This window comes from Coturnix japonica, chromosome 4, assembly GCF_054131305.1.
Source record: "Coturnix japonica strain WE chromosome 4, WE-NBRP24, whole genome shotgun sequence".
Taxonomy (NCBI): Eukaryota; Metazoa; Chordata; class Aves; order Galliformes; family Phasianidae; genus Coturnix; species Coturnix japonica.
In genome coordinates, this window is record NC_140666.1 from 90,639,184 (window position 1) to 90,653,600 (window position 14,417).

The window sequence follows — 14,417 nt, forward strand, 5'->3', positions numbered from 1 at the left end:
GCACTCACCTCGACCAATGGCATCGCGCCGCTCTCACCTGTAAGGTGTCATCCGGGCATCCTGTGGCGCGCTACACTTTCTCCCAAAAACAACCAATCACAGCCGAGGATTTTCGCCGCGCCAATCACGGCCGAGTTCCGGCTGAGCCGCACTATCCAATCCCACCTTCACTTCCGCGTCACGTGATGACCGGCGCGCCACTCTCCTATAGCAACCAATCATAGCCGAGGATTTTCTCCTCGCCAATCACGGCCGAGTTCCGGTTCAGCCGCATTATCCAATCCCACCTTCACTTCCGCGTCACGTGACGCGCGGCGCGTTGCCATGGTGCTGGCCTTCGTGCTGCTGTCCCCGGGCGGGCCGCCCCCAACAGGCCCCGGTTCTAGTCCCGCTCCTGGTTCCGGTCCCGGTTCCGGTTCCGGTTCCGGTCCCGTCCCGCCCCGGTTGTTGTACGCGCGGAGCTTCGGGCCCCCCCCGCGGGGCCGCCTGGTCCGCAGGGAGCAGCTGCTGGTGGTGGGCAGGTAACGGGGGGGGCAAAGAACCGGCCTAAAGGGCGGCCTGGAATGTGGGGAAACCAACCATCCAAGGGAGGGGGCTGCTCACCCCATAGATACCCAGAGACACCCCACAGCCCCATAGACAACATCTGCCCCAGAGACTCCCCCAGACCCCCAGAGACCCCCCAGAGACCCCCCCAGCCCCATAGACCTCCCCCACAGACCTCCCCCAGCCCTACCGACCCCCCCCGCAGCCCCACAGACCCCCCCAGCCCCATAGACTTCCCACACAGACCTCCCCCCCCAGCCCCACAGATCCCCCTCAGCCCCACTGACTCCCCCCCCGAGCCCCACAGACCCCCCCACATACACCCCCAGCCCCACAGACCTTCCCTACAGACCCCCCCCAGAGCCCCCACATACCCCCCCCATAGACTCCCCCCAGCCCCACAAACCCCCCTCAGCCCCACAGATGCCCCCCAGCCCCACTGACTCCCAGCCCCACAGACACCCCCCAGACTCACCCAGCCCCATAGACCTCCCCCACAGACACCCCCCCGTCAGCCCCACAGACACCCTCCCCCTCAGTCCCATAGACCCCCGCCCCACGGACCCCCTCAGACCCGCCCAGCCCCTTAGACCTCCCCCACAGACCTCCCCCCCTAGCCCCACAGACCCCCCCCCCTCAGCCCCATAGACCCCCCACAGAGCCCCCACAGACCCCCCCCCATAGACTCCCCCTAGCCCCACAGACACCCCCCAGCCCTACCGACCCCTCATGCAGCCCCACAGACCCCCCCCAGCCCCAGCCCCATAGACCCCCCCTCAGACCCCCTCAGCCCCACAGACTCCCCCAGCCGCACAGACCCCCCTTCCCCCAGCCCCACAGACCCCCCCCCAGCCCCATAGACCCCCCTCAGACCCCCTCAGCCCCACAGACCCCCCCCAGCCGCACAGACCCCCTTCCCCCAGCCCCACAGACCCCCCCCCAGCCCCATAGACCCCCCTCAGACCCCCTCAGACCCCCAGACCCCCCCCCAGCCCCATAGACCCCCCTCAGCCCCACAGACCCCCCCCAGCCCCACAGACCCCCCCCCAGCCCCACAGACCCCCCCCGAGCCCCACAAAGCCCCAACAGACCCCCTCAGCCCCACAGACCCCCGCAGCCCATTGCTCCCCCATTCCCAGGCAGGTCTCCAGCCATCACCATTTACAACAACCATCCTCCTCCGGCCGCCCCCCGCTCTGACGCCACCCGACGACCCCTCGTCCCTACACTGTGCCCCGGGGGGGCTGTTCCAGCTGCCGCCCAGTGACCCGTTTCCCGGCCCCGTGACGGTGTCGTGGCTGTCGGTGCCGGGTGCCGCGCTCGCTCTGCTGTGTGAACCCCACGAGAACCTGGTGCTGGCCGAGGCCACGCTGCGCATCGCGGCCGATCGGCTGCTGCCCCTGTTGAGGCCGCCCGGACCCGGCGTGTTACTGCGGCCCGACGCCGTCGACGTGGTGCTGGATCGGCTGGTCCCGCACGGGCAGCTCCTGTTCCTCAGCCAGAGCTTCCTGCGGGACGTGGAGCGGGAACGGGCCAACAGGGCGGCACCGTGAGCTGCAAGGGACGGGCTGGGATCCATGGATGGGATCAATGAACAGGATGGGATCAATGAACAGGATGGGATCCACGGGATGGGATCAATGAACAGGATGGGATCCATAAACAGGGTGGGATCCATGGATGGGATCCATGGACGGGATGGGAACCATGGACGAGATGGACAGGATGGGATCCATAAATGGGATAGAATCCATGAACGGGATGGGATCCACAGGATGGGATCCATAGACGGTATGGGATCCACGTATGGGATCCATGAACGGGATGGGATCCATGGGCGGGATGGGATCCAAGGATGGGATCCACGGGATGGGATCAATGAACAAGATGGGATCCATGGACGGGATGGGATCAATGAACAGGATGGGATCCATGGACGGGATGGGATCCATGGATGGGATGGGATGGATTGGATGGGATCCATGGACAGGATGAGAACCACAGATGGGATGGGTTCCATGGACAGGATGGGATCTTATGGATGGGATCCATAGATGGGATGGGATCCATGAACAGGATGGGATCCATGAACAGGATGGGATTCATGGATGGGATGGGAAGAACCCACGGACGGGATGGGATTCATGGATGGGATCCATGGACGGGATGGGATCCTTAAACGGGATGGGATGGACAGGATGGGATCCACGGATGGAATGGGATCCATGGATGGGAGCCACGGGATGGGATCCATGGACAGGATGGGATCAATGAATGGGATGGGATCCATAAACGGGATGGGATCCATGGGATGGGATCCGTGAACAGGATGGGATCCACGGGCGGGATGTGATCCTGTGAATGGGATGGGATCCATGGATGGGATAGGATCCACAGACGGGATGGGATCTATGGATGGGATTGGATCCAGGGATGGGATGGGATCCATGGACGGGATGGGATCCACAGGGTGGGATCCATGAACAGGATGGGAAGAACCCACAGACGGGATGGGATCCATAAAGGGGATGGGATCCATGGGATGGGATCCAGGGATGGGATGAGATTCATGGACAGGATGGGATCCATGGAATGGGATCCATAGACGGGATGGGATCCATGAACGGGATGGGATCCACAGATGGGATCCATGGATGGGATGGGATCCACGGGATGGGATCCATAGACGGGATGGGATCCATGGGTGGGATGGGATCCACAGATGGGATCCATGGGTGGGATGGACAGGATGGGATCCATAGACGGGATGGGATCAATGAACAGGATGGGATCCACGGGATGGGATCAATGAACAGGATGGGATCCATAAACAGGGTGGGATCCATGGATGGGATCCATGGACGGGATGGGAACCATGGACGAGATGGACAGGATGGGATCCATAAATGGGATGGGATCCACTGGATGGGATCCATAGATGGGATGGGATCCATAAATGGGATGAGATCCATGGATGGGATGGGATCCACAGGATGGAATCCATAGACAGTATGGGATCCACGGATGGGATCCATGAACGGGATGGGATCCATGGATGGGATGGGATGGACAGGATGGGATCCATGGGCAGGATGAGAACCACGGATGGGATGGGTTCCATGGACAGGATGGGATCTTATGGATGGGATCCATAGATGGGATGGGATCCATGGGATGGGATCCATTGGTGGGATTCATAAACAAGATGGGATCCATGAACAGGATGGGATCCACGGGATGGGATTCATGGATGGGATGGGAAGAACCCACGGATGGGATGGGATCCATGGATGGAATGGGATCCATGGACGGGATGGGATCCACAGATGGGATCCATGGGTGGGATGGACAAGATGGGATCCATAGACAGGATGGGATCCATGGACGGAATGGGATCCACGGGATGGGATCAATGAACAGGATGGGATCCATGGGATGGGATCCATGGGATGGGACCCATGGACAGGATGGGATCCATGGATGGGATTCATGGGTTGGGATCCATGGGCAGGATGGGATCCATGGATGGGATGGGATCCATGAACAGGATGGGATCCACAGATGGGATCCATGGGTGGGATGGACAGGATGGGATCCATAGACGGGATGGGATCAATGAACAGGATGGGATCCACGGGATGGGATCAATGAACAGGATGGGATCCATAAACAGGGTGGGATCCATGGATGGGATCCATGGACGGGATGGGAACCATGGACGAGATGGACAGGATGGGATCCATAAATGGGATGGGATCCACTGGATGGGATCCATAGATGGGATGGGATCCATAAATGGGATGAGATCCATGGATGGGATGGGATCCACAGGATGGAATCCATAGACAGTATGGGATCCACGGATGGGATCCATGAACGGGATGGGATCCATGGATGGGATGGGATGGACAGGATGGGATCCATGGGCAGGATGAGAACCACGGATGGGATGGGTTCCATGGACAGGATGGGATCTTATGGATGGGATCCATAGATGGGATGGGATCCATGGGATGGGATCCATTGGTGGGATTCATAAACAAGATGGGATCCATGAACAGGATGGGATCCACGGGATGGGATTCATGGATGGGATGGGAAGAACCCACGGATGGGATGGGATCCATGGATGGAATGGGATCCATGGACGGGATGGGATCCACAGATGGGATCCATGGGTGGGATGGACAAGATGGGATCCATAGACAGGATGGGATCCATGGACGGAATGGGATCCACGGGATGGGATCAATGAACAGGATGGGATCCATGGGATGGGATCCATGGGATGGGACCCATGGACAGGATGGGATCCATGGATGGGATTCATGGGTTGGGATCCATGGGCAGGATGGGATCCATGGATGGGATGGGATCCATGAACAGGATGGGATTCACAGACGGGATGCAATCCCATGAATGGGATGGGATCCATGGATGGGATAGGATCCACAGACAGGATGGGATCCATGGACGGATGGGATCCACAGGGTGGGATCCATAAATTGGATGGGATCCATGGATGGGATGGAATGGACAGGATGGGATCCATGGATGGGATGGGATCCACAGGATGGGATCCATGGATGGGATGGGATCCATAGATGGATGGGATCCATGGATGGGATCCACGGACGGGATGGGATCCACAAGATGGGATCCATAAACTGGATGGGATCCACGGGATGGGATCCTTAGACGGGATGGGAACCTATGGATGTGATGGGATTCATGGACGGGATGGGATCCACGGGCGGGATGCGATCCCATGAATGGGATGGGATCCATAGATGGAATAGGATCCACAGATGGGATGGGATCTATGGATGGGTTTGGATCCAGGGATGGGATGGGATTTGTGGACAGGATGGGATCCACGGAATGGGATCCATGAACAGGATGGGAAGAACCCACAGACGGGATGGGATCCATAAAGGGGATGGGATCCATGGGATGGGATCCAGGGATGGGATGAGATTCATGGACAGGATGGGATCCATGGAATGGGATCCATGAACAGGATGGGATCCACAGATGGGATCCATAAATGGGATGGGATCCATGGGATGGGATCCATGGATGGGATGGAATGGACAGGATGGGATCCGTGGATGGGATGGGATCCATAGACGGGATGGGATCCACAAACAGGATGGGACCCATGGACGGGATGGGATGGACAGGATGGGATCCATGGATGGGATGGGATCCACGGGATGGGATCCACGGGATGGGATTCATAGACGGGATGGGATCCATGGACGGGATGGGAAGAACCCATGGACGGGATGGGATCCACAGGATGGGATCCATGGACGGGATGGGATCCACAGGATAGGATCCATGGACGGGATGGGATCCATGGATGGGATCCATGGACGGGATGGGATCCACAAGATGGAGTCCATGGATGGGATGGGATGGACAGGATTGGATCCATAAACAAGATGGGATCCACAGGATGGGATCCTTAGATGGGATGGGAACCTATGGACGGGATGGGATTCATGGATGCGATGGGATCCCATGAAGGGGATGGGATCCATGGACGGGATGGGATCCACAGATGGGATCCATGGGTGGGATGGACAGGATGGGATCCATAGACAGGATGGGATCCATGGACGGAATGGGATCCACGGGATGGGATCAATGAACAGGATGGGATCCATGGGATGGGATCTATGGATGGGATGGGATCCACAGGATGGAACCCATGGACAGGATGGGATCAATGGAAGGGATGGGATCCACGGGATGGGATCCATGGGTTGGGATCCATGGGCAGGATGGGAAGAACCCACGGATGGGATGGGATCCATAAACGGGATGGGATGGACAGGATGGGATCCATGGATGGGATGGGAGCCATGGATGGGATGGGATCCATGGATGGGATAGGATCCACAGACGGGATGGGATCCACAGGGTGGGATCCATAAATTGGATGGGATCCATGGATGGGATGGGATCCACAGGATGGGATCCATGGACGGGATGGGATCCATGGACAGGATGGGATCCATAAATGGGATGGGATCTTATGGATGGGATTCATGGATGGGATGGGATCATATGGATGGGATCCATGGATGGGTTCTATGGTCGGGATGTGTTCGTGGTTTCGGTTCCGTTGTTGGGCTCAGACTCGGGTAATAAATTTCACCGAGTGTCTTTGATGGATGTGACACGTGATTCTTTGATAATCCCGGCTCCCGGTGCCGCGTTCCGGTGCTTCAGCGCCGCCTCCGGTAACGGGGAGCCCTTCAAGATGGCGCCCGCTCGCCCTCATTTTGCCCGCATTCAAGATGGCCGACGCGATGCTTTGTGCGTGGTGACGTCATCAAAGAGAGCCGCGTCGCGCTGCCCTTAACCAAGATGGCGGAATCCCCGAGTTTAACGCGGCTCCGTGCCCTTCGTTAAGATGGCGGACGCGACGCGCCTCCGCCGCGGCGTCACGTGACGTAGGGCGGAGCGGGAGAAAGCGAAAGTGGCGGCGGGATCGGCGGGATCGGGACCAGCCCGGGAACGGAGCGAGCTGCCAGCGGGAACAGCGCCGGAACAGCGCCCCCTGGCGGCCGGGAGGACACAAAGGGCGGCCACTAAAGGGGGGGGGGGTCCCACCGAGCCCGGAGCCGGGACCCCCCTCGGACGCGGGGGTCGCTCGGTCCCGGCCCGGTGCCCCCGGTGCCCCCGGCCATGTCGCGGCTGGAGGCCGTGGCCAACGTGGTGCTGCGGGTCCCGGCGCTGGCGCTGCTGGACCTGCTGTACCGATGGGAGCCCGCCGCCATCACCGAGATACTGCGGGAACGGACCGGGAACGGGACAGCGGGGGACAACGCGATCACAACGGCGGCGATACGGGCGGCGGGGTGCGGCGGTGAGCGAACGGGAACCGGGAACGGCGGGGACACGGGAACCGGGCGGGGACACGGGGATCCCGGCAGCGTTGGGATGTGGGGCCGGGCCGGGGGGGGTAGGGCTGATAGAAGGAATGAGGGGGGGGGCGGCACACGGGATGAACGGGAACGGGGGGTGGGGGGTGAGATGGGGCACACACGGGCTGGGGGCAACACGGGGTACGGGGGCACAACAAGGTACGGGGATACAACAAGGTATGGGGGCAATACAAGGTACGGGGGCAATACAAGGTATGGGGGCAATACAAGGGTGGGGATACAACAAGGCCTGGGGACACGGTGGGGCCCCCCGGGGTGTGGGTGTGTTAGGGCCGCTGTGAGGCCTACACAGGCTGGGGGACACCACAAGGCCTGGGGACACCCCCGGCTGTAGGGATTTATTAGGGTTATGGGTGTCTATTATAATAGGTGTCTATAATGGGTGTCTATATAATAGGCTTGGCTGTATGGGGGACATGGGGGACACCACAAGGCCTGGTCATGGTGGGTCTACACAAGGTTGGGACACACTGGGGACACCCCAAGGCCCGGCCATGGTGGGGACAGCCCTGACTGTAGGGATGTATTAGGGCCATCCTAAAGCCTGGCTGTATGGGATGCACAGAGGCCTGGCTGTGTGTGGGACATGGGGGGACACCCCGGCTGTTGGGCTGTGTTAATAGGGCCATTCTAAAGCCCAAAGGCCTGGCTGTATGTGGGACATGGGGGACACCCCAAGGCCTGGCCATAGTGGGGTCAGCCCCAGTTGTAGGGATTTATTAGGGCCATTCTAAAGCCCGAAGGCCTGGCTGTGTGTGGGACATGGGGGACACCGCAGGGCCTGCCCGTGCCATGGTGTTCCTATGGGCCGGGCTGTGTCCCCAGCTGTGCCCCCTCTGTGCCATGGCGGCCATTTGTGGTACCCTCACATCCCATCTCATCCTCCTCCCCTGTGCCATGTTATAGGGGCAGGGTGTGGGGTGCTGAGCCCTCCATTTGGGGATGAGGGACACGGCACCGTCCCCATTAGGCTCTAACCCCCCCCCTCTCTTTGCAGGCCACGTCCTGTGCCTGGTGCTGCTGGTGCTGCCCGTGCACTCCCTGGTCCGGCTCTACCTCCACCTGCTCACTGTGCTGCTGCTCTGTGCCGGGCACCAGAGAGCCAGGTGAGACCTGTGTGGGGATGGGGTGGGATGGGGGTGATGGGAGCACTGTGGGGTGATGGGGGGCCATGGGGTGATGTGGGGCTGATGCTCTGTCTGGGGGTGCTGGGAGCACTGTGGGGTGGGCTGTGGTGCCATGGGGTGATGTGGGGAGCAGTGGGGCTGATACTCTGTATGGGGGTGCTGGGAGCCCTGTGGGGTGATGTGGGGCCATGGGGTGATATAGGGCTGATGCTTTGTCTGGTGGTGCTGAGAGCCCTGTGGGGTGATGGGGGGCCATGGGGTGATATGGGGCTGATGCTCTGTCTGGGGGTGCTGAGAGCCCTGTGGGGTGATGGGGGGCCATGGGGTGATGTGGGGCTGATGCTCTGTCTGGGGGTGCTGGGAGCCCTGTGGGGTGATGTGGGGCCATGGGGTGCTGTGGGGAGCAGTGGGGCTGACGCTCACCCTCTGTGCAGTGATTACGTCCGCCATGAGCTGCAGCGTGGGTCCCATGGCGCCGTGTACAGCAACATGGCGGAGCTGGGCCGCTTCACCACGGCCCTGGCAGGTGAGTGGGATGGGGGGGGGGGCTCCCTTTGAGCATCCTGGGACCCCCCCCAATCTGTATCCCTGTTTTGGGGGCGGCCAGCAGCAGGTGGGAGCCCCGGGGCCTTTCCCTGGCCCCAGCCCCCCCAGGCTTTGCATGGGAAGGGCTGAGCCCCCCATTGTCCCACTATGGGATGTTCCTGCCCCCCCTGTGGCTGTCCCCCCCCCCCCCCCTCTCCCGGTGTCTCCCCAGCCCCCTGCCCTCATTTGGAGCCGGTGTCCGTGCTGGGCTCTGGGTTCTGTAGGGCCAACCCTGCTTCCCCCACAGGCCAGGTCTGTATCTGTGCCCTGTGTGCGCTGCTGATGAGAACCCGACAGGCCTGGCTGTTTGCTGCCCCGCTGCTGCCGCTGCTGGCCCGACTCTGCGGCTTCCCCCTGCACGTCCTGCCCGTGGCCAACACCTTCGCCGCCATCCTCACCAGCATGGAGGTGCTCTACGTGCTGGGCTCCCACATCCTCGTCCCCTTCCAGTTGGCTGCCGCCGCCTGCAGGGAGATCTTACAGGTAAGTGGGGCTGCCAGCTCGGCTGGATGCAGCTCCGTGCATCAGTGAGTGCCCCACATTGAGCCGCCCTGCCCCACATTGAGCCGCCCTGCCCCACATTGAGCCGCCCTGCCCCACATTGAGCCGCCCTGCCCCACAGGCCATGGAGCTGTACCGGCTGCTGGCGCTGGGGATGTCCCTATGGAGCCAGCTGTCCGTCCCCCTCCTCTTCCTGGTCTTCTGGCTGGCGCTGTTCTCCCTGCGACTCTCCTCCTTCCTGGCCTCCTCCAGCAGCCCCGTGGCCCAGCAGGGGCTGCTCTTCATCCTGCTCAGCAGGTAGGAACCCCCCCCCCCTCCCCTGCCTTCCTCCCACCCGGTGATGGGAGGAGGAGGAGGGTGATGGGGTGCGGATGGTGATGGGGTGAGGATGGTGATGGGGTGAGGATGGTGATGGGATGAGAAGGAGGAGGGTGATGGGATGAGGAGGAGGAGGGTAATGGGGTGAGGAAGGTGATGGGAGGAGGAGGAGGATGGTGATGGGGTGAGGATGGTGATGGGGTGCGGATGGTGATGGGGTGAGCAGGGCCGGGTGCAGCTCCCCGCTCTCCCTTGCAGCGTGGCCGAGTGCTGCAGCACGCCCTACTCCCTCATCGGCCTCACCTTCACCGTCTCCTACGTTGCCCTGGGTGTGCTCAACCTCTGCAAATTCTACCTGCTGGGCTTCGGTGCCTTCCAGAACGGCAACGTCATGCACAGGTGAGCATGGCTGGGGGTGCAGGGAGGGCAGGGGGCGTCCCATGTGGGATCCCATTGTGGGACCCCCCCAACTCACCGCCCGCTCCGTGCAGGGGGGTGACGGAGGGCGTCACGCTGCTGCTGCTGGCGCTGCAGACGGGGCTGCTCGACCTGCAGGTCCTGCAGCGGACCTTCCTCCTCAGCATCATCCTCTTCATCGTGGTGACGTCCACGCTGCAGTCCATGATCGAGATCGCCGACCCCATCGTGCTGGCAATGGGGGCCTCCCGCAACAGGTACCATCGTCCTGCACCCCTCCATCCTGCACGGGGGGGCTGGAGCTGGGGACGGGCAGCCGTGGGGGCTGCAATGGGGGGGTGCCCATGTGGGAAGCGCCCCCTCATTGAGCTGCACCCAACAGGAGCCTCTGGAAGCATTTCCGCGGCGTCAGCCTGTGCCTCTTCCTGCTGATCTTCCCCTGCTTCATGGCCTACAAGATCGCGCGCTTCTTCCAGCTGGATTTCTGGCTGCTCATCCTGGTCTCCAGCTGCATGCTCACCTCCCTGCAGGTACGGACGGACCCCCGTCACCCCCGGCCCCCATCCCTCTGTCCCCCCGTCCCCCATGTTCCCCCATTCCTCCATCCCCCCCGTCCTACTGTCCCTCCGTCCCCCCATGTCCCCCCTGTCCCCATATCCCCCCATCTCCATGTCCCCATGTCCCCCATGTCACATTGTCCCCCATGTCCCCCCATCCCTCCAGTCCCCTCTGTCCCCCCGTGTCTCCCATGTCCCCCATATCCCCATGTTCCCCCATCCCCATGTCCGTCATGTCCCCTATGTCCTCCCATCCCCATGTCCCCCCTGTCCCCCGTCCCCCATGTCCCCTATGACCCCATGTCCCCCCTTCCCCCATGTCCCCCCGTCCCTCCATCCCCCCTGTCCTCCTGTCCCTCCGTCTCTCTGTCCCCCCTGTCCCCATATCCCCCCATCTCCATGTCTTCTTGTCCCCCATGTCCCCCCATCCCTCCAGTCCCCTCTGTCCCCCCGTGTCTCCCATGTCCCCCATATCCCCATGTCCGTCATGTCCCCTATGTCCTCCCATCCCCCATGTCCCCCATCCCCCATGTCCCCCCCATCCCCCTGTCCCCCATGTCCCCTATGACCCCCTGTCCCCCCGTCCCCCATCCCCCATGTCCCCTATGACCCCCTGTCCCTCCGTCCCCCATCCCCCATGTCCCCTATGACCCCCTGTCCCCCCGTCCCCCTGTCCCCCATGTCCCCTATGACCCCCTGTCCCCCCATCCCCCATGTCCCCTATGACCCCCTGTCCCCCCGTGTCCCCGATATCCCCCAGTCCCCCCATCCCCCCGTCCCCCATCCCCCCGTGCCCCCCCCCATTGCTCTGTGCCCGCAGGTGCTGGGCACACTGTTCATCTACGCGCTGTTTGTGGCGGAGCTGCTGCAGGACGCGCCGCTGCAGCGCATGGACGAGATCATGTACGCGGTCAGCGCCGTGAGCCGCGTGCTGGAGTTCCTGGTGGCCGTGTGCGTGGTGGCCTATGGAGCCTGGGAGTCGCTGTTCGGGGAGTGGAGCTGGCTGGGCGCCTCGGTCATGGTGGTGCACTCATACTGCAACGTGTGGCTGCGGGCGCAGTCGGGCTGGAGGAGTTTCCTGCTGCGCCGCGAGGCCGCCAAGAAGATCAGCTCCCTGCCCTGCGCTACCAGGGGGCAGCTGCGGCACCACGACGACGTCTGCGCCATCTGCTTCCAGGTGAGACCCCCATGTCCCCATGTCCCCCCGTCCCCCATGTCCCCCCATCCCCCATGTCCCTCCGTCCCCCCATCCCCCCCGTCCCCCATGTCCCCCCATCCCCCATGTCCCCCCGTCCCCCGTCCCCATGTCCCCCCATCCCTTCATCCCCATGTCCCCCCATTCCCCATGTCCCTCCGTCCCCCCATCCCCCCCGTCCCCCATGTCCCCCCGTCCCTTCATCCCCATGTCCCCCCTGTCCCCCCATGTCCCCCCATGTCCCCCCCATCCCCCATGTCCCCCCCATCCCCCATGTTCCCCTGTCCCTTCATCCCCATGTCCCCCCGTCCCCCATGTCCCCCCGTCCCTCCATCCCCATGTCCCTCCGTCCCCATGTCCCCCCATATCCCCATGTCCCCCATGTCCCCCCATCCCTCCGTCCCCATGCCCCCCATCCCTCCGTCCCCATGTCCCCCCATTCCCCATGTCCCTCCATTCCCCCCATCCCCCCTGTCCCCCATGTCCCCCCGTCCCTCCATCCCCATGTCCCCCCGTCCCCATGTCCCCCCGTCCCCCCATGTACCCCATATCCCCATGACCCCCATCCCCATGTCCCCCCCGTCCCTCCATCCCCCATGTCCCCATGTCCCCCCCATCCCCCCTGTCCCCCCGTCCCCCATGTCCCCCCGTCCCCTTGTCTCCATGTCCCCCCATCCCTCCGTCTCCCCATCCCCCATGTCCTCCCATCCCCCCAATCCCCCATGTCCCCCCGTCCCCCATGTCCCTCATGTCCCCATGTCCCCCCATCCCTCTGTCCCCCCATCCCCCACCCCCTGTCCCCTGCCCCACTGTCCCCCCCCATTACCCCGTCCCCCCTGTGCCGTGTGGCCGTGCACTGAGCCCCCTTTGTTCCCGCAGGACATGGATGTTGCCGTCATCACGTCGTGCCGACACTTCTTCCACGGCTCCTGCCTGCGCAAGTGGCTGTACGTGCAGGACTCGTGTCCCCTGTGCCACCAGCGGGTCACGCCAGAACCGGCACCGGCCCGGCAGGACGAGGAGCCGAGAGATGGAGGAGCCCCGGACCGGCCCCGGGAGGAGCCGGGAGATGGAGGAGCCCCGGACCGGCCCCGGGAGGAGCCGGGAGATGGAGGAGCCCCGGACCGGCCCCGGGAGGAGCCGCCGGGTGGAGCCGGCCGCGTGAACGAGGTCAGCGACCCCCGGCTCCGAGCTGAGTCCGACCCCACAGAGCCGGGGGGGGGCGCAGCGCCGCAGCCCGACCCTCGTCCCACCGTCACCCCGCACCGGGACCGGCCCCTCCAGCGTGACCCCAAAGAGCCGCCGCCCCCCGCCCCCCACACGGACCGTTCAGCCGGCACCGGGCCGGGCTCGGACAGACACAGCCATATACACAGCGCCCGGTTCGGTTCGGACACACACGGCGCCCGGTTCGGTTCGGACACACACGGCGCCCGGTTCGGCTCGTAGCGCCGGGGGCTGCCCGAGCCCGGCAGGATGGTGGGGCTGTGTCCCCCCCCCCCGGGCCGTGCAGGGGATGTGGGGCGGACCGAACCGAACCGAGCAGCACCGGGACTAATTGCAATAAAGCCGGAGTCGCAGCCGCTGCAGCCCAGCTCCGGTGCCGCCCGGTGACACCCCCACGGGGGGCGGCCCCACGCAGCCACCCCCCCCCGGAGCGCGGCCGGCCGGACTTACCCAGTACGGGGCATGGGAGGAGCGTGCCCCATGGATGGGAACGGGGTGGGGGCGGGTTGGAATGGGGCGGGTGTGGGGTCGGCATGGGATGGCATAGGGTGGGTGTGGGGCAGACATAGGATGGCATGGGGCGGGTGTGGGGCAGCCATGGGATAGTGTGGGGCAGACATAGGATGGCACGGGGTGGGTGTGGGGTTGCCATAGGGTGGCTCACCCCCCGCCGCTTTGGGGTCGGTGCCCGGCGGGGGGAGCCGTGAAGCGATGGGGGTCCCGGCCGTGGGGCCCGGCCCCTGTGTGGGCACCCGGCCCTGCTGGGACCCCCAACATCTGCCCGGAACGGGGAGGAGGGTCCCCAGGGCCCGGACCCCCCCGCTGCAGCTCAGCCCCACCCGCACTTACCGCGTCCCAATGGGGCCCTGCGGCCCATTAGCGGCAGGGAGAGAAGCGCCGTGAGACGCGATTGGGGGGGGGCGAGCGGCAGGGAGACCCTGCAACCCCCCCCCACAGCCCCCAACGCGCCGCTCCGTGACTGCAG

The 14,417-nt window shown here is 63.6% G+C and overlaps 2 protein-coding genes across 3 annotated transcripts; both read left to right on the forward strand.

Moving 5' to 3' along the window:
* Positions 1-266: 266 nt before the first annotated feature.
* On the forward strand, positions 267-2,222 carry AP5S1 (adaptor related protein complex 5 subunit sigma 1). Its single transcript, XM_085547749.1, has 2 exons — positions 267-521; positions 1,664-2,222. The coding sequence occupies exons 1-2, from the start codon at positions 325-327 to the stop codon at positions 2,097-2,099; spliced, it is 633 nt and encodes a 210-aa protein (XP_085403875.1). The 5' UTR covers positions 267-324; the 3' UTR covers positions 2,100-2,222.
* Positions 2,223-7,024: 4,802 nt separating this feature from the next.
* On the forward strand, positions 7,025-13,794 carry LOC107306858 (RING finger protein 145-like). 2 transcript variants are annotated; one of them, XM_085547622.1, is made up of 10 exons: positions 7,025-7,426; positions 8,503-8,611; positions 9,067-9,158; positions 9,465-9,700; positions 9,840-10,015; positions 10,295-10,435; positions 10,528-10,710; positions 10,836-10,983; positions 11,831-12,187; positions 13,085-13,794. In XM_085547622.1, exons 1-10 carry the CDS (start codon positions 7,246-7,248, stop codon positions 13,652-13,654), a joined length of 2,193 nt encoding a protein of 730 aa, XP_085403748.1. In that variant the 5' UTR covers positions 7,025-7,245; the 3' UTR covers positions 13,655-13,794. The 2 variants fall into 2 exon arrangements, with proteins under 2 accessions (XP_085403748.1, XP_085403749.1); XM_085547623.1 differs by having other exon boundaries at positions 7,028-7,426; positions 10,592-10,710.
* The last annotated feature ends 623 nt before the right edge of the window (positions 13,795-14,417 follow it).